Here is a 25,604-nt window from a genome sequence, read left to right as displayed (position 1 = left end):
GTCAGTGGGAAATGTTGTCTGACTGGAACAGCGAAACCCGTTAACTGATATTTTGATTGTTTGTCTGTGTATTTATGGATTATGCTGTTCTTGGTTTAGTGACATATATGGATACGTGTTGTAGTACTGAAAAGAAGATTGCAGCAACAACTTGCGGAAACCAAAGCATGAGTTTTGATACACTGGTGAAAATCCCTTTTAATTTGATATTTATTTGTGCCTGATATTGACTTTTTACACTAACAGGAACACAAAAAAACATTTATCATTCATTGTGAAGCTTAAATAGGACTGTTTACCAAGCTTCCTACGAACATCACTGGTGTTTAAGTAAGATGCAGGTGCACATGTTGTGTATGTCAGATCTGGGCACACAGATACACAATAAAAGCATATCCATATCTACATATCCACAGAGAAATGTGTTCCAAAAAAAAAAAGTAAAAATATATGCAAATGCAAATGTGAGTGTGAATGCCAATGCCTCTGTGTGACAAGACAAGACAAACAACACACCGATCCACGGAAAGCTCAGCAGTCATCTCTCTTTATTTTCACCGAACTGACAAGCGTTTACATTGTGCCGTGGCTGTATATTTGACAAGACTGATATAGAATAATGAATTCAGACATGCGAGATGGAGGAGAGAGGAGGAAGAGGGACGGAGGAGAAACTCTGACTGATTTCTTTTCTCACAGGATGAAATAAGATGTCAAATCTACAAGGTACAGCAGAACAAACAGTGCAGGAAATTACTGAGCTCGTGTCCAGCTGAACCACGTGGCAGTGAACACTTACAGCGGATGCAATCAGCAAGTTTTTCAGCAAGTGTTGACTTTTTAGTAGCAATTGCCCTGAGGTGACTGATGTGAGGTATTAATTGGAGAAGTGTCTGTTCACTCATGGGGTTGACAGATCTCTGAGGCAGCTGTTCAAAATGATCAAAGTGTAAAATTAACACTGATGGCTGTGTCTGATTTCTGTATTGTCAGCGCTAAATAAACACTGATGATTTTGCTGCGTACTATAACTCCACACAAGGCCACTAGAGGTTTCAAGCATTACAGTCTAGTCCATGTACAAGAATGCCTCCAAAAAAGCAAAACAACAGCAAAACCTGTATTCCTATCTGGCATTTGGCCTAACACCCAGCGCTTTGAGTGAGTTGTAAAAAAGAAAAAGAAAAAAAAGCGCTTTAGAAACAGTAAAACATATGAATTACTGGCTATAGCATCAGCTAGCATCTGCTTGGTCGCCATTACTGTGTCGCAGTTCACGACACAGAGCACATGGCGCTCTTGGAGCAGCGGGAGTCACAGGAGCTGGCACGGGACTCCATGATGGAGTCTCTGCCGTCAGACTCAGGTGAGTCCAGTTCCAGGTGAGAGTCCTGGAGGCCGTCCTGCAAAGCATCCTTATAATGGGACTGGGGAGGGAAGAGTTCATTTTATTGCACTGATAATGAAACAGCAAGTGTGAAACAACAAAGACAACTCGACATTGTAGGTAAACCAGAGTCAATAAAAGTCTGTATAGCAATCTAGAAATCCTAGCAGCAGATATACACTCTCACCTTATGAACAGACATCTCCTCCACCCGGCACTCCTCAATCGACTCCTCCAGAGAATGACCTGAAACTTCCATCTTGATGCGATGAGAGCGAATAGACTTGACATCATCTTCGTCCTCCCCTGCCACCAGAGGAAAAACCTGGGGGAAAAAACAGATGAAGGCTCAAGGAATCAGAGATGATGATGGTGTCAATAAAGTAAATGAGTGTACACCGTTCAAGCTTAGCTGAGCTGAATTTTTACCAGTCCCTCCTCATCCCCTGTGGCCTCAGGCCCTGAGATGGTGGCCTTGCTGATGGCCTTGCTGATGGTCTGTGTCTCAAACTGAGGACACGCTGCCTGAGCATTCCCATCCTTGTCCCTCTTTCCTTTCAGCCAGTAGGTCTCAATCTCAACATTCCCCTAAAAATGGATGAAGAGAAGAAAAAAGTAAAAGAAAGATTTAGGTTTAGACATAAAGATGTCTGACATATGCACAAATATTCAGACATAGTATACAGTGATATAGGCACAGCTTCTGTTATAGAGGGGGGTAACATGGCAGATGGCAGATTTTCAATAGTCAAAATTCCCTGATGAAGAACGAGTCACTGGTGGTTTCTTGAGATTGGCACCTGCAATCAGCTGCCTCAGAAACCTTTGGGAGTCACTTTGCTGGCATTATCACTAAATGTGCAGCCTCAAAGTCAGACCCACTGATAAAATAGACTGGCAAATCAACAAGCAAGCTGCAAATACAAGCTCTGAATACTAAGTGGGCTGAGTCCCCAGAGCCAAAACATTGTGAGTTTTTATTTTATATATATTTTTACATTCAGAAATGTTTTTATGTGTGATTGCTGATATGCAGATCTTTCTTTAATACAGATTACAGCCTCAGCTCTGGATCCCATGTAGGTTGTGCACAATGTGGAGATATTTACATTTGAGTAGAGACATGCACTTTATTCTTTATTTTATGCATCAACACATCCATTTGAGTGTTCCCTGCTGCATATTCTTTAATTGCTCCAGTGGGGATAAATAAAAGTTCTTTGAATTCAGTTGAATTGAATTTTCCGCTCTATGCATACGCTCTACAGCAAATTAAAACATATTGTTACAATTGGTTAAGTAAATGCAATTAATGTGGTTGGTATAGTTGCTATGGTGACAGTTTTGACCCTTGACCTTGATGGTAATGATGCCCCTCCTTTCGAAAATGAAGTGACTTCCTTTCAGGTGCTCATAGGTGGCACTGCTGAGCTGAATGTGCATCTCCTGATTGAGACAGAGAAAGACAAGTCACAACAAGATCACAGAGAACGGATGCATCATTGCCTCTTGCATGCTATCCTTGTTCTTTCACTCATTACTTTCCCCTACCTTTCCATTGCTCTCCATGGCAGATGCCGTGTGGACTGTGTCACCGTGCAGACCGTAACGTGGCATCTTATGTCCCACCACACCTGCCACAACCATGCCAGAGTGGATCCCTGCAACCAGAACAACAGGTTAGTTAACTCAGTCAAACACCAACTTAAACGCACTCACGTGTTCACATACTTTCTACCCACCAACACGTATCTGTATGTTGTTGCCGTTGGAGGGGTCTTTCAGGTGATCGATGGAGCGCACCATGTCTAGGGCCATGTCACAAATGTTATGAGCGTGGTACTTAGTCTTCTCTGGGGCCCCGGCAACCACCATGTAGGCATCTCCAATTGTCTCAACCTGGAGAGGATAACACCAGCAGCTCTTAGACAGGAGCTCTTATGCATACAGTGCATCACACAGAGAGCAAACACACACACAAACCTTGAAGACGCGGTGCTTCTCGCTGAGCGTGTCAAACAGTGTGTACATGGTGTTGAGCATGGAGACCACCTGCATCGGAGTGATGTGGCTGCAAATGCGAGTGAACCCCACGACATCACTGAAGAGAATGGTCACATCTGGGAACACCTGGGAGAAAAGAGATAAGAGAATTGATGAGCAGGCAGGTTGAGAGGGGAGGCAGATATTCATGGTTCATTTTTAATGTCTGTGCTGATATGAAGCCGCTCTCATTCTCACCCTGAATTTCATTAGAGCAAAAGGTTCCAATAGGAAGAGTAGTAAGAATTCAGAGAATTTATATGGTTATATGGAGGTATGTGTGTGTGTGTGTGTGTGTGTGTGTGTGTGTGTGTGGTTAGGTACACTGTCACTATCTACACTAGGCAAGAATCATTGTCATTTTAAAGTGTTTTACCACATGAATGTAAATTAGGGAGAATTAGATGAGAACTGACAGCACTCCGTTTGTCTACAATAAATATGAAGTTATAGCCAGCACCTGGTTAGCTTAGCATAACTATAGGAAATAGGGAGGAACAGCTAGCCCCTGTGAGCAGCTAGCCTGACTCTGTCCAAAGTTAACAAAATCTGCTCTGCAGCACCTTTAAAGCTCACTAATTAAAATGTAATGTATTGTTTGTAATTATTGGACTTTGAAGGTGCTAGTATGTGGATTTTGTTACAGCTAGGCAAGGTGTTTGCAGTCTTTGTGCTAAGCTAAGCTAACCAACTGCTGTAATTGTATATTTACCATACAGGCATCAGGGTGATATCAATCTTCTCATCTAACTCTCAGCAAGAAAGCTGATGAACCTATTTCCCCACAATTTTAAACTCTTGTTTCAAAGGGCAGCAGCTGAAAAAGGATTGGTGAACTGTGGGCACTGTGTACAATCCTGACCTCACAAGTGTTGACAGCAGGCTCTCCTTTGCGCAGCCTTTTAGCCACTGGCTTGGGAATCATCCTGTACAGAAGGTCATCAGTCTTCTTCATCTCATAATCCAGCATCTTCATGCTCTCCTCCAGCTTGCTCGACTTTTTCTGCTCCTGCACTCATAATGGAGAATAAGACAGAAACGTAAGTTTGCATCCATTTTGTTCATCTCAGGTCTGCAGGCAGAAGGTGATCTGGGGCTGCTAGACTGAAATAAGGGCATCAGAGCAACTTTGCATAATGCAAACTGACAAGTGAGCTGATCACACATGTAAAATGCATCTGCACTTCGGCTCAGGGAACCTGTATGAGAGCTCTCTTCAGCTCCTCTGACTGCTGAGTCCCAGCCAAAACCAGGTCTCTGCTGGAGTCGTGCATGCTCAGGTCATTGATGTACAATCCGGTCTTAAACATAGCACTCAGACTCTCCATCCTGCACACACCCACATAGACAGTTAGAGAGAGAAAAAGAAAAAAAATTGCAACATACATTGAACGAATAACAATAGCCGTATCTGTAAAAATTAAAAGGCTGTAATTCTGAAAGATATAATTTTATGTTTCCTATACTATAAATAATGTATGTTTTGTCAATACACTCATAAGGGCATTTACTTGTAATACAAAATGTTTGAGAAGAGGAGGGAGATGTTTTGGTAGTGTACTCTGTGGAAAACACTCAGTTGCAAATGGGTTCCCATTACGCTCACAAGAGCTGCACTGTCTGATTACAGGCTAATTAGCAGCTCATTTCATGCATGGTAAGTGCTGTTAGAATGGGCCCCTGATTTGATTCACTGCCCAGGCTTTTATTTCCAGCTTCGTAATTCAGTTTAGCTCTTGCTGCTTTTTTTGAATGTTTTACTTTTCAGCTGCGGTGTTTTAATAAAGATCTGCATCTACTTGTGTGTGTGTGTGTGTGTGTGTGTGTGTGTGTGTGTGTGTGTGTGTATGTGCGTGCCTTACACAGGAGTTCCCAGGAAAATGATGGACTCCCACTCTGGCATGTATCTCATTTGTCCTTTTAGTTTCAGGCAGCGGCTCCCATCACCCCAGCTCTCCATAGCATTAGCACTGTTACCGTCTAAAAGAGGAACACAATCAAATGCCAGAAACACAGACATTTAGAGAAATGTGTGGGATTCAATATTAGCAGTTGATTATGTCTGCACTGTTTTAACAATGTCATCCTAATGGATGTAGCAGTTTAGCATTTCTAAAGGAATAGTTCAACATTTTGGGAAATATGCGTATTTGTTTTCTTGCCATCAGTTAGACAAGAAAATCAATACCACTCTTGTATCTGTATGTTTAATATCAAGCTGGAGCCAGCAGCCAATTAGTAAAGCTTAGCATAAAGACTGGAAACAGCTAGCCTGGTTCTGTCTGAAGGTTGGTGACAGCTAATGGCATTCAGTGAGCTTTGTCCAGGACTATTTTCTGGATGGGAGCAGTGACTTCCTGGAGTTTCTGCTGGTTGTCTAGTAGCTGCACAGTAAAAACAAGACTTAAAGAAGTCATTGGTCCCAGCCAAGAAGACACATAATCCCCCCATAAGATTGTAAAGTCTCTCCTTTTCACTTCAGTTTTTGTACAAATTAAATGAGAGATAACATGTTAACTGGTGAACTTAAGAGGAGCTTAAAAGGTTGATTGTTGTTAGCTTTAGAGCCAGACTAGCTTTTCCCCCATGTTTTCAGTCAGTGATGCTAACTGTAGCTAACCCTCCACTGGCCACAGCACCACATTAAATGTACAATGATGAGAGTGGGATCAATCTTCACATAAAGTTGACAGCTCTCAACAAGAAAGCAAATAATCACATTTCCTAAAATGTCAAACCAGTCCTTTAAAGTGAGATTTGTATTTTAATGAGTCTGTCTTTAACTGGTTTCATCTAGTCATTGTCAGCCAGTTTATGTCAGTGTCTGTATGCCTAGGTGTTGCTCTGTTACTTCAGATAACGGAAAGGTCATGACCTTTATAATCATCTCCAATGATGGACTGGAAAGCCATGAGCTCCACATCTACATCAGCAGAGCGATTGGCATTTTCATAGTCAGAATCTGTGGAAAAACAGGGCCAACTATTAGAGCCGCAAACATTCATATTCATACCCTCTATCCATGACAAACAGGGCTGGGATCAGTTCCACTAAATTTAATCAATTTAAGTTGAATCAAGACATCAAACAATTCAATTTCAGCAACTGAAAGACCTCTTAAACTCACAACTTTAATTCAGCTGTGTTTTCAAAGTTAAATGTAGATGCTTTAGCTCTTCTATGAGAACATACATCAATTTCACTGCACACCTGCTCTTTTTTTTATTTTATTTAACCAAACTGAAATTGAGCGTGTCTGCAGTGAAATTGATCTGACCACAAGCCTGAGAGTCCTCGCCCACCAGACACACACCCCTGCGAGTGTTTACATGGCTCCCACTCTTACTCTGGACTCGGTTGTGAAGGTTCCTCTCTCTCTTCACAGGCTCCTTGGACATGATCTCAAACAAGTTGTTGGGGTGGGAGATGATCTGTGTACAGATTACAAAGTCAGTGTTCTCAGCGGTCATCAGCACCTGTTTAAAGCTGATATTTTAAGACAAATTTTGGTCTATTGCAGATTGATATGGCTAAGGAGCTGAATTGGCTGAAAGCATTAAAATTGTCTGAAGGTGAGCCATGTAAAGTGATGTCTTACCATGTTCCAGGTGAATTCCACTAGGGGGCGAGCCAGCAAGAAGGCATCATTGATCTTCTTCCCATCCAAATCAGGGAAGACTGTAGCCAGGCCTGAGCCTACGTTATGCACCACCATGTCCTAAAGAATCAAAAAATCGTTGGCTGTTCAATCATTTAACACTTTCGTTCATTAACTGCCCTTTGGAGGGTAACTCAAAAGGATTACCTGTCTGAAGACAATATTGAAGGGGAAGACCTCAAAGAAGAAGTCTGAGGTAATGGGCAAAATCTCCTGCTCTTCCTCATCCTCCTTCATGATGTAGCGGTAAGCTGAGTTGTCAAAGTTCAGCCTGCATGCACACACATATCAATGTTTTCTTAAATTTATAAAGTTGAATTTGAGCTGTGGTGTAAGAAGGTAAAAGTACCAATACAAAACTGTAAATTTACAGAAGTATCAATTAAGATATTGACAGTAAAGGTATTTGTTTTGCAGAAAAACACCCCTGTGACTAAAATCTTACGATATACATCATTATTAGATTTATAGCACTGATGCATCAATACATAAGTAGCATTTTACAGTTGTTAGCTGAGGTGTAGCTACTTTTAATTATGTGTACACAGTTACCAACCTCAGTCCCACTCCAAATCACTGAGGGGCCACAAGATGTTTATAGTGGAACAGTAACAAAGAAAAACAAAATTTTGGATGTTTTATTAATCATTGCTTTTTTTGGTTAAATATTAGGTAATTTTAGCTATTTAGGTCAAACAGTTATCTAAATGAGGCCATCTGAGAAGTTCAGACCGGAAATAACTGTGTGGTGGAACTGTTAAATACTCATATACACCAAAAACCTGACACGGGACCCCAACTAGACGCTGTTTTCTCATAAGAGGTCACATGCCAAAACAGTTTGTAAACCGAGTTCATATGTTTTCTATGTAAAATCTTGATCTACAAAGAAACTAGTAAACGTGCCTGTTAAATATGATCATAATCATATTTACTTCTTAAATACATCGGAGGAGAATTATGAAGTAACAAAAAGAAAATACTCAAGTACAGTACAAGCACCTCAAAACTGTGCTCATGTACAGTACTTGAGTGAATGTACTTATTTACTTTTCACCAGTGAGTATAAAAAAGCTTGTGTCTGTGTGTGTGTGTGTCTGTGTGTGTGTGTGTGTGTGTGTGTACCTCATGGTGACATGTGAGTAGTCTCCGACCATCTGCTCAGACAGCACCTCCACATGAATGTCAGTGTCGTAGAACTGTTTCCCCATCTGCCTCAGCTGACCCATGGCGTAGTGCAGGTAGCCCTTACGTTTACTCCTGCAGGTCACAGAGGAAGAAAATCCAATATCTTTGTGAAGAGATTAATGGCACAGCTTTCAATATTTTCGCTCCATTCTGCTATTTTTTTTGTCTGATGCCTGATAGTCTATCACTCCACCCCTCACCCAACCCACTCCAACCCTCCACCCTCCTCTGCATCGTCTCAGACCTGTAGTGGAGGGTGACCCCAGTGGCAGACTCCTCCTGGCAGAAGAAGGTTGGGGGCTGCACCTTGGGGTAGCTGAAGCGCAGGTATTCATGGAGGTTGTCGAGGCCATTGACAAAGTCACGTACATGACGGCCCAACACCTGGAGGCAGAGACGGAGGGTAACAGGTCACGTTTAGGAGATTTGTTGTACCTTTTCAAGCAGTATTTAATCATCACGGGGAGGAGTGGGCATCCTGTGAAAACAGTTGAATGTGTTTCGCGGAGGAAATATCTGAGAGTCATCAGAGTTATCTTGGCTTGTGCTAGAGGACAAACCATTAAAAATGATGACGGAGCATTTTTGGAGCCTGACCCATACAAATGACAGCAAATCACAATATCTTGCCCTTTGCTGCTGGTGATTTTAATTATTCTTTATATAATCCATTTTTCGGAGTCCTGCTACTTCATGAAAGCGTAATACTGGAGTACCTTGTTCCTTATTTGCCTGAAAATGATTTAATGATGTTAGTGTTGTCAAACAAAACAGATGTTGATTGTTAATAAGGGCTGGACAAATTATAACCAATAATGCAATACGTGTCCATAAGAGTTCATGCAATCCACTAATAACATTTTAACTTTAAATTTTAAAGGTTGTACATTTTAGTGGCAAGCCCTAATTTTCCACTGATTTGCACACGAGTTACATATTCACTCTTCAATTGTCTAAGGAAATCATGTAGAAGAAAATCTACTGTTGAAAAAACACAACATGCACAATTATCTCTTTTGACTAGGTTGACAGATTTCATTTTGAAACGTCAACAAGAAAATTCGACACAATAAGATATATAAGATGTATTTACTGTGTATTTAATAATTACACTACATCACACTCACATATGTACAAAAAAACAACACAGTTCTGAATTTGAGATCTTTTCTCACCTTGAGGATCCTGTCATAGCCATACTTCCCAACAAAGCCGAGGAAGTAGACACCCCAGGAGTTCATCAGCTCATTGTACGGTGTGCCTGTCACTCCACTGGCCGCCTTTGCAATCCGGGGAATCACACTCTCGCTATACACCTGCAGATACACATATGCAGACATTATCACTCAAAATGTTCTGACATCTGGACATGTGGACAGAATGTACTATAGAGACTTCAGAGTTATCATTATCATTATTCTGTGCATAGATACAGTGTTATGTCATATTATTCATTTCAGGAACAAAGACACTTTTACCTGGTGGGTGACAAACGAGTGTAACCTGACATCTGCTCTCTCTCTGACCAGCTTCCACACGTCATCCCCATACGACTCCTTGATGAAGTCATGAAGACTCTCACACAGCAGCCCATACATAATGTCGCTCTGGAGTGAAGCTCAAACTGAGCACTGTCAAGACAGCTCCCCTACTGATTGACTTCCAGCAGTCTTCCCAAAGGCACCTGCAAGCAAATAAGAAAAGTTCAGAATGATGACTTTCTCAGTGCTGCAAACTGAATTTTAATGCATGTAGCTTTCAGCGTTAAGCTATAAAAAGCCATGCTTTGAATATTGCTGCTTTTGCCTTCTCCTGCTCTCAACACTACCTGTAAGATTTTGAACTTCCTCAGACTAGCCAGCCTCATAAGGTTTCATCTGAAGGCCAATAGGGCAAACGGTTTTAAATGTGCCCTAATTACACAAGCCCTTGTGTCTGAATGGGCCTCTATTGTTCTTGTGTCAGCTGTCAGCGCCTGGTGGTTGTGCACCTCTCTCTTCGTGACATAAACATACTGCGGAAGCCACCTCTCAAACACAGATGACTCAGTCATGAGACATTGTCCTGTTTTCAGTATTGTTTTCTCCTAGAAAAAGACTCTTGAAACCATTGGATTATTAACAGACACTTATCATAATAACTCATTTTGTAATTAATTGTTATAAGCAGTAGGTCTGAATAAAGTGGACATGACAAATTGATTGCAATCACTAAGGCTCTGTGTGATGCAGCACAACACAAAAGGTACATTTTTTTTGTTAAAAGGCAGCTATAACCCAATCTGGCTTCTTTTTATCAAGTAAAATTGCTTTTCTACTAAACAAACACACTTGAATGAACCCTTAATGGGCAGAAACTATTCAACTTCCATTGTGTGTCTGCAGATGATTTTTTTGTGACTCAGGATGACTCCACATTTTCTTTCAGAGGCTTGGAGGCTTCCCACCAGGGGATAGTGGCATTGTGGAGCAGGGCAGGTGTGAAATCGATATCCAATCTCAACAGGGATAAAGAAAATGTTTTTTCCCTCTCGGCTCCTGCTGGGCTCAATGAATCAATTTGTGGGGAAAAAAGCTGCTCAATAAAGACTAACTTGAGTTCAAAAAGGGCAACCAAATATAAAGTTAAAGGGCATCACTTCTGTTGTAACACAAAAAAGGGCACATGCAGAAATCACAACTGGAGTTTCTAAGCATTTGGTTATAAATGTAAACACACTGGCAAAAACATTGTATTGTTATTTATTACAATCTTTTACACTACTGGTAAAGGGTGTGTAACACACCCTTAACCCACAGCAGTGTGAAAGAAAAGGACGTCAAAGGTCTCACACCATCAATAATAGACTGCTGCAGAGTTTAACCTTTGACCCCAAAATGGAAAACTGAATCACAACCTCTGATCGCAGCGACCTCATCAATTTTACAGCTTCTCCCATAAAAGTCTGTATGTGAGAAACACATGGTGGCTGCAGTATATATATATATATATATAGAGAGAGAGAGAGAGAGAGAGAGAGAGAGAGCATAGATGTTAGAAAGGACTTTACAGAAGAAAGAAAAGAAAGATAGAAAATAGATACTAGAAAGTACCATTTCTGAAGAAATTGTGGTGAAAGTGCTGCCTTCTGCGTAAGCTGAGGCGTTGCTTGTTTGAGTTTGTATGAAGAAGCAGTTGAAGCTGTTTTAAGAGATGGAAAAAGAGCAGTACTATATGAACTAGCACTTTCCTTTGATACTATATTTTTTTCAGTCACTTAACTACCTTATTCCCACGCACAAGCACACCTACAGGACTCACTGTGTTACGCCACAGCTGCAGGTCAGCTGAGTGAATCAGAAAGAGCTAAACTTCACTGTGTTTTGACGAGAAGATAAAGCACTGCAAATAGTCTAAATGAAACGTACATTTAAATAGATATTGGATTGTTTCAGTGGGCGCCTTTTAAAAGCATCTAAAACAGCCCCGTCCATAGCAGCACATTGCTCTGCTTCTGTGCCCGTGCTCCCGGCTGCTTCTCTAAACTGGCAGCGCACTGATCCGAATCTACTGCGGGTAACACACTGACTATGCATGACCACCTCGCACAACACTACGTCAGATATCCCAAACTATCCCTTTAAAATCATTAGGACCCTAATTTGAGTCCATATGTGTGTGGAGTGTCATCATGCACATGACTTAACATTTCTTGCTGGCTGTTGAGGACCATTAGGTGTGGGACTGGCCTGAGGTGGATTTTGGCATCCCTATGAAAACAATGATCACACCTGAAATAAAATACACTCTCCTTTGCACAGCAAACAAGAACATTTTCAGCAGCCCTTAATAACACAAAATTGAGAAACATTAATTTTTACTTAAGCACAAAGGTGACATTTACTTGTAAACTTAACAGTGAGTTTTTTTTTTAATATTTGCTGAATTTAAAAAAAAATGATGCATTTTAGGCCTAACACAGCTGAGAAGTTTTTATTTCTTAATAAAAAAAGTGTTCTCCTAAAATAATTTTCCATTACACATGTTCTTTACCCACTTCTCAGTTTTCACACTTGAGAATTGTAATTTTCCACTCATGAATGTGTTCTAGGATTACACTGGACATGATTTAATGAATATGACATAAGCAGGAGAAGCAGTCAACAGCTTCCATTTGAAAGTAATTAATCTGTTGCTTGCAGTCAGTCAGGTGTGAGTACCTGTGCGAGCTGCCCGATCAGCACATCTGTGCTCCTGTTGCTCCTCAGCCCAGCAGTCATGTGACCCCACTTCTCGCAGTGTAATAAAAGTTAAAAGTTAAAATGGAAAAGAATAAAAAGAAAATGGAGTAATCCAATTTGCATTTTCACATCCTCATGTCAGCAAACAATCTGTGATTGATATTTTATTTTCAGATTTGACCTGCTCTACAGTGACAACATTCAAGTACAATAAGCAAACAGCACCCTCAGTCTATTCATTTATATTTAGAATAGAATAGAAAAGAATAGAAAAAATATTTATTGTCATTATACAAAATTGTACAGTGAAATTCCGTCCAACTTCATCAGTGTAGTAAAACACATTTAAAAGGCTTTAAAAAAAATAAAAAAAATTTAATTAAAAGGCATACAAATAATTCAAAAGGCTCAGCTCGGGGGTTATTTGTTTTTTGGTTGTTATGTTCTTACTTTGTTTTCTATAGTCTTGATTTGGTGTCCCTGTTATCTGTATATTTCCGAGTTGAATGAACTGTGGTTTTTTGATTGTTTTAGAAGTGTCTTGTTGGTCTGACGTGGGTCACTGGTGACCCTTAGGGCCACCTAAGGGTGGGGCATAACACAGGGCATAAATGACACTAAGATCCACTGTGATGTGCAGTATTTAGTGTTACTGGAACATTTGTGATCTCCCACTATTGTATTATAAGCTTAAAAACTGTCAGAAAAAAATACTGAAACACTTAAACTGTGATAAATCAAAAACTATAAGATACCAAAAAGCCAAATATAAGTTCAATAGCTGCAAGTCTTGGGACCCATTATGAAGTTCCTAGTTAAAAGTATGCTGAAGCAGTTAAGTTTTAAAGAGGAGAACGTTTAGAGGATTTGAACAGTCGCCCCATTCATTTCTGTAGGAAAAATGTCAGACAAAACATTTACCATTTTGGAAATAATGAGACGTATATCTGAGAAAAGTAATTCTACCTATCTCCCAAGCTGCATGTTTTGGTGTTAGAATGGAGTTTCTATGACAAACGGAGCAGGACTAGTGTACAGAAGAAAAATAATCAATATAATGATGGAGAAGAAGAACATATAGTGGGATTATGTTTATGTGTCTATGTTTGCAGTGGAGAAGTTAGATGCTCGGCCTCTCATATAGCTGTCACTGTCTGGACCGCAGCTGTTCAAATGAACACATACACACATGCAGGGTATCAGATTTTTATTATCAAAGAGGTCCGAGGTCAGGATGCAAATCTTTTTACAAGCCCCTTCCCCTTAATCGCCCTTTTATACCCCCACCTCCCCACGAAACACTCCCTCCATCCGTTTTCACTCTCTTGCCCCTCTGCTAAAATAAACTGAGTGAGGTAAGCACTGGAGGCATCCTGGGGAGTTTTATACAGACTGCTCCTTCTCTGCTAAGGAGTATCAGAGCAGAGCGTGGAAGCATCCCAACTCCAGTACGGGATCAACCACTCAACCATCCGGAGCAACTCCAACACCCGACAGGCAGGAGACACAGGTAAGGACCAAGGTGAGGGGAGCTTAGGCCTTTATTATGAGCAAAATAAGCAGTGACAGAAGGCACAACTTACAACCTGACTGAAAGGAGCGTTAGGTGTGGAAGCCACTAGGTCCTTTAATGTACTGTAACATGTAACGTGGAAAATCAAACATTTCTGTGTCGCTGGAGAAGCAGCTTTAAAATGTAAAGATGTCACGTGGTTCTATTGTGGTGCTGCTGTTGATTTCATGGGTAAATACACATTTTAATAATTACAGATTTAATTAAAATATCAGTAAATGCATTGCTTGGACAAAACACGTGGCTGGAGTAATGTAGTCACATTCACTTAACAAAATGGAGTTGCCCTTAATAAAACTTATAATTATAACATATGACTTAGGGCTTGTGTTTTACAATGAACAGGAAATTATAGGAGAGTATTTTTTCTCTTGATTGTCACTAAATCAGAAGTCGTAGGTTATATATTGAAGTAGTGCCATAACACTACAATTTAGATAAATCCTTGAAATAATTCAGAAAATGTCTGTGTCCATCACAGAACAACGATGATGCTGATGATGCAGTCTGGCCAAAATGACATGGTGAAACAGAGGATGTTTCAAGCCAAGGCTCTGGCTAAGGAAGCCAGAGGAGGTGAGTGTACTGTGGATGCACTGGTTTTGTTCCAGTCTGGATATTGGCACACAATCGACTTAGGCGCACATAATATTTGATGGCAAACTGATACACAAACTAGCTGACGTAATGCATCGACAACTGCCAAAGTGTGTGATCACATCCAGGGCCGTCAGATGTAATCAAGTCAAACATCAAAGTGTCTTAACCCGCTGCCTGGGGACACGTGGAGTGTGCTACACCCAGATCCAAGGAGTGCCAGTGTGTAGCTGAAATTCTTTAAGCATTCCAGCAGGGACTATCCCAGTTGCACTGTTCGTTTTCCAGTGCTGTCGTCCTGCTAGGCTTTGAAACCAAGTCCCCTAAACTCAGCAAAATGTGACTCCCACCACTGAATTTTACACAGGCCGATCAAAGGCAGCTCCTCGAGGGTGGCATCTGCCCAGACTTCTCCGAACACTTATCCTGTGGAAGAAAGAAGGCCATCCGCTCTCTTACATTAGCCTTTCATCCAAAGATCCTATTTATATGCCCAGTTACCCATGCAACCCAGGACCACAACAAACATTACACACCTCTTGACATCATCTGGAGGCTATTTCAGAAACTCTACTGTGCCATGATATAACACGAGAAGAGACCCTGAGCAAAAGCGGTGCGGATACCAACTTAGTGATGCTGCACACGGTTTGGCTTTTTCATATCAGTACCCCTCAGCTGTTTAAAGTTGACAGAAACAAGAAGATCAGAGGAGACATTATGATTTGCCAAAGGTCCTTATTAGTCTGTGTTAGTTCCCTTCTCTTTCCAAATGTCTGGAAGTTGCTGCTGTCACTGCCTTCGCACTAACAACTAAATGTCGTGTTGTGTTTATGCAGGTTTAGAGTCGCCTGATGCAATGCTACACAGCACAAAAACCTGGGGCAAACACACTTCTGGACTCATACTGCCATTTTGAAAACGCACAGGGACGTTAAATGTAATCACTTATTAAATCCCCTCCATTTGTGTGTCATGTTGTGCCAGGGGGTCTGAACCTGGGGAAGAAGATCAGTGTTCCAAAGGATGTGATGATGGAGGAGCTGAATCTTCCCTCTAATCGAGGCTCTCGCATGTTTCAGGAGAGACAGAGGAGAGTGGATATGTTCACTGTGGAGAACTCTGCCAACAGTGGTTACAACACCAATAATGTAAGGAATTGACAGATGGCACAGAACGCATGATGACTTACATCCACTGAACTAAGCATACTCTGTATGAATCTGTGTTTCTGACATGCAGTTAATGCCACATAACAGCTTCTTGCTGGGCTGGATGCATCAAAGAACTATAATTAATAACCAATGAAGTCTGTCTCTTCGCTGGCCCCTCTGCAGTCTCAGTCTTTTTATCCTGATTTTGGTCTTTAGTTTGGCTTAAAATAAACATTTTTAAAATGCTGTAACCTACTTCCCATAATGAATTTCAGTAGCATCTCTTTTACCTAACTTTAGACCCCTGTCTCCTAAATACCCACTTCTGTCAGACTCTACACGATCAGTTTCTAATGCAGGCTTTTTGTATTGATGACATCATCAGGGTTTTTTTTTCAAACTTCAGAAAGCTCCCTCCAAAGCCACTGAAGATATTATACAACTGTTCCAGATTACTAAACTAAACTTTGTGTCTAAAATTGGTGGAGTGCCCCCTAATAAAGTGTGGCGCAGCATTTGTGAAGTTCATAAATTCAAAGAAACCTAACTTTGTGCCCTCAGGTCCATCTGGAGGCCACTCCTCCCCAACAAATCATCCCAGGGCCACAGGGAGGAAAAGAAAACCAGGCTTTCTCCATCCCTGGTAAGCATAGCCTGGTCATGAACCTACAGAAGACTGTAGCAAAGAGGGGCAGTCCTGACGTCCTTGCTCCAGGTAAATGGTGATACAAAGGTGATGAAAGGATTGCCGCAGACGGCCACGAGCCATAGGACTAGTTCACCTTCAATGCTTGGGCAGTGCTAGTGCCTGGGCAAAAGGATGCGCTTGTGTAATGCATGGACACTCTCACATTCATCTGTTAGGATGCATCTTTCATATGGAAATGTGTAGAGCACATAAATTTGATTTTATTGTCATCACTGCCAGGATGGTTGGCAGTTTGTTGAGAGCAGTTATCTGCGAGCGTCTTTGCTGACTGCTGTTGTGTATTTGGTCTGACAGAAGGCACCGCTTATAGCCTGACTGACAGTGAGCTAAGCTCTGTTTATTAGCAGGGATTCACACCGAGATCTAATTACTGTAGTTCCTATTGTTGACAGGAGTGACATCAAAGATATTTGTATGCGTATTAGATCTGTCTGTGCTGTGTTAGGGCTTGCTGTTTTTCAAGTTATCGATTGGGTTTTGTAATTACTTTCAAAACCCAAGGATTATCCAGTTTTCTCAACACAGGACACCTTCTTCTGCTTACTATGAATTTAAACGCAGCCATCTTATCCATAGATGTGTGTCATATTTTCCCACTGACATTAGACTTTTGTTTCTGTCAGGATATTCTGGCCCTCTGAAGGGAATTCCTCATGAAAAGTTTAACACAACAGTAATCCCCAAATCCTACTGTTCCCCATGGAGGGAAGCTTTGGGAAACAACGAAGAGCTCCTGAACGCTCTCAATACCCAGCTGCCTGAGCTCCCACGAACACTACAGCCTGCCAACTACAGGTGCTTCAACAGGTAAATCTACCTTTCTCCGCCTGCTTCACCAGTCACTACTCAGTTCATCCAAATAAATCATGAACTTCTAAATCCTGTTCAGTTGGAAGCGCGGGCGTTGAGACCCACCCATCTTCAAATAGATCCACAGATGATCTAAGCATGTTATCCATCACCATCATCTCTTCCCTCGGCTCCACTCCATGTTTCCACAGTTTGAAAATTAATACAGTCTCTGGCTTGCACCTCCTTGGAGTGTGGCTGCGTGATGGCTATTTTGAACTCTGGCTCTTGAAAGATGATCCACTGGGGGGGCTGCGAGCCTTTAATGTCCCCACTAAGACAGATTGCGCACGAAAAGGAATCACCTTTCTCTTGGCACACAAGGAAGTGCATCACGCCAGCGAGGCAGAACAAAGGTTAAGCTTGGGCAGATGGGAGAAATGGCGAATAGAGGAAAGACAAACTCAGACTTTACTCAATTAAGGCTGTCAATCAAACGGTTCCTGCCAGGCAGTCTGGAACTGTACCCCCAATGGAGGGATTTGTTTACACCCATAAGACTATCACGAAATTATGAAGCTGTAATTAAATCTGAACTCAACTAATCACACGTCAGAGCTCACGTGGAAAAGGCTGAGTTCACCACACACACAGTTTCAACCTGAATCCCCTGTGGTCTTCTCCTGTTAACAGGACCCTCAGTTTAAGTCAGAGATGACCAGACTGGGTATCATGTATCGTTTAAAAGTTTCCCCCCACCCTTTATGGGAAGGTGTGATAGCCACGATACCTAGAGTCACGTTTTGCCAGTAACGTGAAACAATGCACTGAGCCTGCTTAATAAGGAGTTTTCTTTGTTTTCCTCAGATCTCCCATGCCTTTTGGGGGTGCTATGGCCAGCAAGAGGGTGATACCAGTGATGAGCTTTGAGGCAGTGGAATCCCAGAACTTGCCCGGCATCGCTCTGGACCGCATGTGCAAACGACCCAACTTCAACAGAGCACCCAGGGGATGGGGAAATGATTACAGCCCCGAATCAAATGAACTATGAAAAAGGGCTGACAACTTAAGACTAAAGCGCTGACCTATGCTTGCTCCTCCTCCTTCAAAAATGGTCCCCTTGTTAGTCAGTGGGCACTGCAGCAGGGGGCGGGGGGAAGCACACTCCTGCATGATATAGAAATGTGCTGCCGCTGAGTGGTTTGACCAGCTGACGCAAACTCTGGATGCTGGAATCAGTTATATGCTGCTACAGGATGATCAGTCCTAACAATTTTTTCCCCTCACCCAATCAAAGTGTCTCAATACCTGATTCACCTCCTCTCACCATTTCAGTCTCTTTTCATACTGAGGCCTTACAATGTTTTCTCCACTACCCAGACAACACACATACAACAGTATATTGTTACATTAATGATGAATAATATGAACTCTGAGATGATTAATGACAAAAAAAAGGTCATTTTAATGACAAGTGAAAACAACATACAAAGAAAGCCTTACAATAACCAAGTCTTTATGTTGTGGAATATTAAGAATGTGTCAAATAAAAAAAAAAAAAGTCAAACAAACTGAAAATGAATAGGTTTAAAAATGCTCCTCAGAATTCAACTCCATGTGATAATTTGTACGATGTGACAAGGACAACTTTTACCTAAAGTATACATTTTTATATGTACAATGGCTCCGAGCACAGGAGTCCTTTAAAAACAACCCTGATCACATTGGTCAGTACTCTAATGTGTGAAGTCTTTTACTGTGTTAAGTTCCGCTGTTTAGTTGCTGTTCTGGTAATTTTTGAATGTGAGCAGTGACAAAGTCATCTGGTAAGATCCAGGTTGTGTCTCTCCAGACACAGATGGTGTTCTTTCAGTTCATTCACTGCACTGGAGGTGGCATAATAAATCAGATGTTATACTGTAAGACATTAACTGTCTTTTCTATGCAGTGTATTTCTCCCAGAAGTGGTCTGCAGGTTTCAGGCCCACTGACAGCATCTGAAGTGACCAGGTTTGACTCAGGGAAAAGAATAACACAGTACCACTTCACTCTAGCAGCTAATCACCATGGCGTGAGCCATGAGCAGCATGGGCACCCATGCGCTGAGGATCCTGGGAGGGGTAGTGGATTTGACCAGGAGGTCTCATGCTCATTGGAGGGGGCATAGGAGGAGCCATGGGACCCATGGGGTGAAACATTGGAGGGCCGAAACCTGAATAAGCAGATGAAAACAAAGAGAATACAGGGTTAGGTATCTACCTTTTATCGCTGCGTTTAAATCATTTAATAACTATCTTCTCAGCAATTTTGCTAAATTCAAATATATAAAAACAACAGATGAGGATTACCAAGTTAACACCAGTGTACGGTTAATTATGTTGTTTTTTAAAAGCTCTTTTATACTTCACATATATAATATTTTACTATGTATGTATATGATAAGCTCCATCTGTGGGATCAAGGTTACAATTTTACCTGGAGGAGGTGGGTTAATGCCTGGAGGTGGGGGCAGAGCAATGTTCATGACAGCAGGAGAGGTGCTAGGGTCCAGGTTGAAGTAGTTTGCAGGAGCCTCTTCATCCAAAGCTGGTGGTGGAGGAAGAGCTATGGTACAAAGAGAAACACAGTTAGAAAACTGAGTAATCATTAGTAACACCAGTGTTACTTCCATCCACTGTCAATAGCAATAAGAATTTTTCTATTTCTGCAGGCATAGCTGTCCGTATGTATTACACCAACAGGGTTGAATTAACGATTCAACAATCAAAAGAAAAAGTAGACATTAAATACTACTTCAGACTAGAGTATTCTTACATGGTTATGTCATTATGCACACTCTCTCACTCACACATGTGCACATTTCAACTCTGCCTGTATTTGCAGACTCACCTCCAGGCAGTCCCGGTACAGGATCAAGTCTAGTACCCATCTCATTGACACCATCTTTGATGCCCTCCTTTCCTCTTGCTGCCTGAGACCTTAAAAAGACAAACCATACAAGTTGATCATATTGATCACATCACTTTGTTAAATATCACTGCGTTGTGTGCAGCAACGGAATGCGTCCATTTATTTGCTATGGTAAAATAATTCTTACAATGTCTGCATTATTATTTTAAATGCACTGCTGTCAGTTTACTGTCAGTTATGTCTGTGATGGTAACACCATTCCTGGTGTTAATAAGCAAATTATCACATAAATATTCACCTCTCCTCCCCACCTGTCTCTGCTTGGTGAGGCTGTGTGGACACTATCAAATTTTACCAGATGACAGGAGGTTTTTTTTTTTCAGTTGCATCCACACAATGCACTGCTTCACAGGCTATTGTTATTGCTGTTAGTGTCAGGAGGTCGTGTTGGAGATGGACACCCTAATGTTGAAGTTTTACCATCTTCATCAAGTTCTTACCTTCCCCACTTGACAGTGAGCCTGCGTCCATTTATGATCAGTTTGTTGAAGGACTTCTCAGCAGCTGTTTCGGCCGACTGCCGCGTGGCAAACTGGATGAAGGCACACTGCTGCCTCTGGACTATGGTGATGGTTCGAATCTCACCAAACTGGTAAAAGTGACTCCTGCAAACACACAGATAAAGGTCCAATAGAACCATAACACTGGTTATAGATAAGGTTTAAAATTGTAACAACTGTCAACAGTAATTGAACAGTCGATGCCTTTCTATCATATCTAGAAAAAAGTAAAACCCACTCTCATTAACAACAGGAAATTCCACGAGAGCTTGTTATGAAATAGAAATCCTTACTTGAGATCTCCATCTGTGACAGTATCTCCCAAACCCCCTATGTAGAGGGTGGTGATGGACTTGTCCTCTGGTGGGTCCAGTCGGGGCATAGTCGAGGCCCGCTTCAGCAGCTTGTCGGCTACTGGGTCATTGATGCCATAGTAACGGTCCTTTATGTTCTGGTCAGCAAGAGGGTCATCAGGATCTGTGGGCTTCTCGTGCCTGTGTGAAAACACAGAGCCATAATAAGAAAATGCTGACAGCACGACAACCATAACAAGTATTAGGAAATCACAAATTGACCTGTAAGAACACAGTGTGTTTGTTTTGCTTTTAGTAGCAAGTACTCAAAATATATGTAAAATTCATATATAAAAATAAATCAAGATAAAAAACATTCAGCTCCAGCCATGCACTGTTGATCCCATAGCAGCAAGTTTGACCACTAAGCAACTGTAGCCAGCTTCATTGAGTGTCACTCACCTGTAGGGACACTCCTCCCCTCTCTTACACTCTCCCTTCACCCAGAAGGAGCAGATGTGCGGCCGGTTCCTCTTGTAATATGGCGTTGTACGGGCCAGCTTCAGCAACATATCACTAGAGCTGGGGGCCTTACCTAGCTGGCCCACAGGCCGTGTGCCATCAGAATTGGCTATCTGAGAACACATGTTCAAACAGACATGACAGATTAATGACAGAAAAATTCCAATTTGAAAAAGAAACCTAAGTTAGGGATGTCCTGTTGGGCCTATTATAGTGGGGGGGTTTTATAGGTGAACAAAACCCGTAAGGTGTCATAAATGATTAAAATCTGCGGCCACAACTAGTCAATGACTCACCCACATGGACAATTCTAACTACAATACAAAACTCAAAAGAAAACTGATGTTGGTCATATTTTCTTAATGTAAAAATATTCACATCAGACATATGTAAGTTGCTTTACTCATTTTAATGTACATACACCATGGGTAGAGTATATACATAAAAGACGTACAGTGTAGGAAAAATAATAACAAAAATTGGACCAGACTCTGTTTCGCCAAATATTATTTAAGGACTTAAAACTGGGGACAAAGGAAAGTATTCAGGACATGCCTACAACTAGGCTTAGCTGTTGTAGCTGTCACTATAAACTGACAAAACTTTTTTTTTTTTTTTTTTATCCAGCATCAGAAAGCAAACATACCTCTCTCTCCATGTTCTGTGTGTAGTACTCTTTGTTCACATCAGATTTAGGAACCTCATCTTTGATCGAAAGCCCAGTGTCTCTGACCTGGATAGGCAAACCTGAAAAAACACAAAGTGTGACAAGAGGGGTCAACGCACACAGCTATATGCTTTAGCAAACCATAACAAGTGTACACGGGACAATTTACATTTACAGATTACAAGGAGTCAGTCCCAGAGACTCACCGTACTCCAGATCAAGCAGACATGTCTGACAAACATTCTTCATTTTACTGCAGGTCTGACAGACCTCTGTCTTCTTGAAACGCATTCGTGTCCCTGGACACCACCGGAACACAGTAAAGGGTCGAGCACAGATCTAATGGGCAAAGAATGACAATGTATGGATATATATTCGTACATGGAACACAATGATAAAAATGTAAGTTAAACTATGTTTTGTGCTGCATAATCATGATTTGAAATAGGATTACAAAACATACCTTGCATTCTTTCCCATACTTCTCCTTGGTCTGTAATGCAAAGCACGAATAAATGTAAAACCTGCATAACTATTGAAATCAACACTACAGAAAATTTCACTTTGCAACGACAGTCATGATCACTCACCATGCGGATGTAAGGATTTTCTCCTAAACATGTCTGACACAGAATTGGAAAATCCTGGAAGACAAAGGAAAAACAGATGTTTATTTAGTAAAAAGCCAAGCACCTTGTCTGTTATACATCCAACAGGTCACTGATTCAATTTCCGGAAGCTGTAACTTGGCCTACAGTCTGTTTAACTCTCTACTGTGAGCATCTTGGCGAATTAACATGTGTGAATACAAGGAGTGCAATGGGACTTGCTCATTCCTACTTTGCCATCTGTTGAAGGATGCCGTTTCAGTCCAAGTGCTAACAGCTGAAAATGACCTTGCTGAATCCATCCCACTGACAACATCAGCCGAACACCTAAATATAAGTAGCTCTTAACTACATAGTCTAAGGTTGCAAAGTTTATATTCTGCTGTCTTGATAAAACCAACATTGGCCAAAGGCCATGTTATGTCAAGGCTTAAGAGAGGAAACTGATTTGTTGCCATATATAGTAGGGTTAGGGACTTTAAGTGGTTCCAAAATACAGTTGCTTGATGCGCAAACAGTTCACTGAAAAGCAACCTAGGTCAAACAGTGGGTTACATCAGTTTTCTGGCTTTCCCACTACAATGGCCGATTTGTCTATACGATGACTGACCAATATCACTGACTCCATTAACAAGCCAACATGGTGTACTGAACTAAGAAGTGTTTAAAACACAGACCACTCTTCTAATAATTCCACGAAGAGGAGAACAAAGTTATTAAAGTTACCAAAGCTATTATTCATCGTCAAATAAGCGGGTTTGGTCCTCTTCTCAAGGCGCCTGCTAAGCTAAATCGGCATCTTAATGATACGAGTTTAAGCTGTAAATCTTATTTAAAAACAGCAGACAACCAAGAATTTGCTGATGTGTTAGTTTGGTTCGGTTCTGTTTTTACCAGTTATGAGTTGAAGTTATTAGCCGATTATTTGATGCAACTTCGTTTTATTATTGTTAGCCTGCTAACGCTAGACTTGATTAGCTTCGATAGCTAACTTTAGCATAACATGTTTAAATTTCAGCGACGATGATTGCTTTTGGGCCAATTTCGGATTATATCGCCCAACATCTGTCTCTCAGCGTTGTTATGTCAAGAGGAAAGGGTGTATATTATTAAATACAAATTAACTTTAACGCTTTAGCTGACACTGACATGCTAAGACGGTAGCAGCCATGCTTCTACTACTAGCTAACGAAATGCTAACTAGCTATCACGCAAGTCTGCAATGTTAGTGGCAAGCGAGTCGGTTAAACGAGCATTTCAATTCCTGGGATGTAACAGAAAATTGTTGTGTTTTAGTCAAACTCCCCGCCCTGAACACTGTGTCGATGATTAAACCTACCGCATCTTCCCAGTTCTGTCTATTGTACGTGTTAGATCCTAGGGACGTCGCCATTTTGCAGAGTGTGAGCCAACCGGGCCAAGTGTCCGTCCACAATGCACCGCGCCAGAGAGCCACGTTTCACCTAGGGGTGTCGCCCTATTTCAAGATTGTACCAGATTTACACCATAAGAAAAAGAAAGAAAGAAAGAAAAAGAAATGTTTGGAAATAAGTGGCAACACTGGCTTTATATGACAAGTGACTCTGCCACCTGCAGCTTAGTTGTGAAGATGTAACTGTCACTGTGTGCTCTGAGGCACTATTTTATTTCTATTCTGCTCATCTTACTTGCTTTATTTAAATCTTCTAGATGGACTTAAATAGGATTTGCAGGATTTCGACATGTAACAGAGTAAATTTCTACTGAGGTGCTTGATGTGTGTACTTGTGAGTGAGAGATGGACTGATTGGCTGGTGTGTGTGAGCTTGTATAAGCCAATTGTGTCGTCCACTTACAGTTTATCTATCCACCTGTTCAGATTCAGGTCAAGTGTCTTTACCGTGTGAAACTCCAATTAGTGGGGCAAAGGATGTTTGAGATTACGGATGGGCATTAAGCCTCTAATGTTTATTTAAGGTCAGGGCGAGGTTGTGGAGTCAAAGGACAGGGATTAAACACAGAGCTGGCAACTTTTTCATGTTGCAGCGACCTTTCAAGAGGTCGGAAAGGAGAGTCTACTGTTCTATTCTATTCTGTGGCTTTCAAAGTCTGAGCCAGATGCAGTGACTTCAAAGTGTAATCAGTTGCTTTGTGCTCATCAGCGAGGTGACACTTATTATCGATCAACAATTGCTCTTGTGATCATATTTCCATGAGAAAAGGTTCAACCGGAGCCTCTACCGACCCCCTCCCCCTCCTCCTCCTCATGTTTCCACTCACAGCCAAGCACAGGCTGTGTCTCGCTTTGCGTGGGACACCAAAGTAAACCTTCTGGGCATCGCCTTTTCTTTGTCTTAACGAGTCGTGTGACCCTGTCTCCTCTATCATGTGATGCGGATGAGGCTGCCAAAGCTGTTTTGAAGGACGGTTTTGTCTTGGATTTAGCCACTCGTAATCAAAATCACTAACCTCATGAGTCACAAGGTCAGGGGACATGTAGGTGTAGCACTACATCACAGCTGCTCCAGGTTTCTGAGCTCCATTCATTTGTGGAGTGGTGTCAATGTTTGTATGCTCCTATGTGGCACACTGAGACATTGGTTTTCATCAAGGTATATTTCCTGTATTGTTCATGGTCCTGTATGTTTGTTCATTCCTCATAGCAATAATCAGCACCGTAACTATTGTTATCATTTAGAGATATTCTGTCAGAGATATAACCCAGAGGAAAAGGACATGTCTCCAGA

At 41.4% G+C, this 25,604-nt stretch overlaps 3 protein-coding genes across 4 annotated transcripts; 1 reads left to right on the top strand and 2 right to left on the bottom strand.

The window, feature by feature from the left end:
• Nucleotides 1-531: 531 nt before the first annotated feature.
• On the bottom strand, nucleotides 532-10,155 carry LOC139606203 (soluble guanylate cyclase 88E-like). The gene is made up of 19 exons (XM_071458243.1): nucleotides 10,105-10,155; nucleotides 9,755-9,960; nucleotides 9,452-9,592; nucleotides 8,521-8,660; nucleotides 8,214-8,348; nucleotides 7,236-7,359; nucleotides 7,029-7,148; nucleotides 6,777-6,861; nucleotides 6,306-6,392; nucleotides 5,293-5,410; nucleotides 4,630-4,759; nucleotides 4,293-4,439; nucleotides 3,371-3,517; nucleotides 3,130-3,286; nucleotides 2,939-3,048; nucleotides 2,744-2,833; nucleotides 1,817-1,975; nucleotides 1,575-1,712; nucleotides 532-1,427 (listed from the first exon to the last, which is right to left on the bottom strand). Exons 2-19 carry the CDS (start codon nucleotides 9,872-9,874, stop codon nucleotides 1,275-1,277), a joined length of 2,301 nt encoding a protein of 766 aa, XP_071314344.1. The 5' UTR covers nucleotides 9,875-9,960; nucleotides 10,105-10,155; the 3' UTR covers nucleotides 532-1,274.
• Nucleotides 10,156-13,856: 3,701 nt separating this feature from the next.
• LOC139605565 (myozenin-2) lies at nucleotides 13,857-19,241 on the top strand. 2 transcript variants are annotated; one of them, XM_071457150.1, is made up of 6 exons: nucleotides 13,857-14,006; nucleotides 14,551-14,645; nucleotides 15,654-15,817; nucleotides 16,382-16,535; nucleotides 17,153-17,336; nucleotides 18,186-18,419. In XM_071457150.1, exons 2-6 carry the CDS (start codon nucleotides 14,558-14,560, stop codon nucleotides 18,367-18,369), a joined length of 774 nt encoding a protein of 257 aa, XP_071313251.1. In that variant the 5' UTR covers nucleotides 13,857-14,006; nucleotides 14,551-14,557; the 3' UTR covers nucleotides 18,370-18,419. The 2 variants fall into 2 exon arrangements, with proteins under 2 accessions (XP_071313251.1, XP_071313250.1); XM_071457149.1 differs by having other exon boundaries at nucleotides 13,875-14,006; nucleotides 16,382-16,463; nucleotides 18,186-19,241.
• On the bottom strand, nucleotides 18,762-24,309 carry rbm22 (RNA binding motif protein 22). The gene is made up of 11 exons (XM_071457148.1): nucleotides 24,218-24,309; nucleotides 22,861-22,914; nucleotides 22,734-22,763; nucleotides 22,477-22,609; nucleotides 22,250-22,350; nucleotides 21,544-21,716; nucleotides 21,082-21,282; nucleotides 20,729-20,893; nucleotides 20,208-20,296; nucleotides 19,794-19,922; nucleotides 18,762-19,530 (listed from the first exon to the last, which is right to left on the bottom strand). Exons 1-11 carry the CDS (start codon nucleotides 24,269-24,271, stop codon nucleotides 19,376-19,378), a joined length of 1,284 nt encoding a protein of 427 aa, XP_071313249.1. The 5' UTR covers nucleotides 24,272-24,309; the 3' UTR covers nucleotides 18,762-19,375.
• Nucleotides 24,310-25,604: the final 1,295 nt, after the last annotated feature.

Source organism: Trachinotus anak, unplaced genomic scaffold, assembly GCF_046630095.1.
Source record: "Trachinotus anak isolate AG129_WGS33_773 ecotype Australia unplaced genomic scaffold, CSIRO_AGI_Tana_v1 ptg000021l, whole genome shotgun sequence".
In the NCBI taxonomy this organism is placed as follows: domain Eukaryota; kingdom Metazoa; phylum Chordata; class Actinopteri; order Carangiformes; family Carangidae; genus Trachinotus; species Trachinotus anak.
The sequence above is the reverse complement of the archived record's forward strand: the minus strand, read 5'-3'. Positions and strand labels throughout refer to the sequence as shown.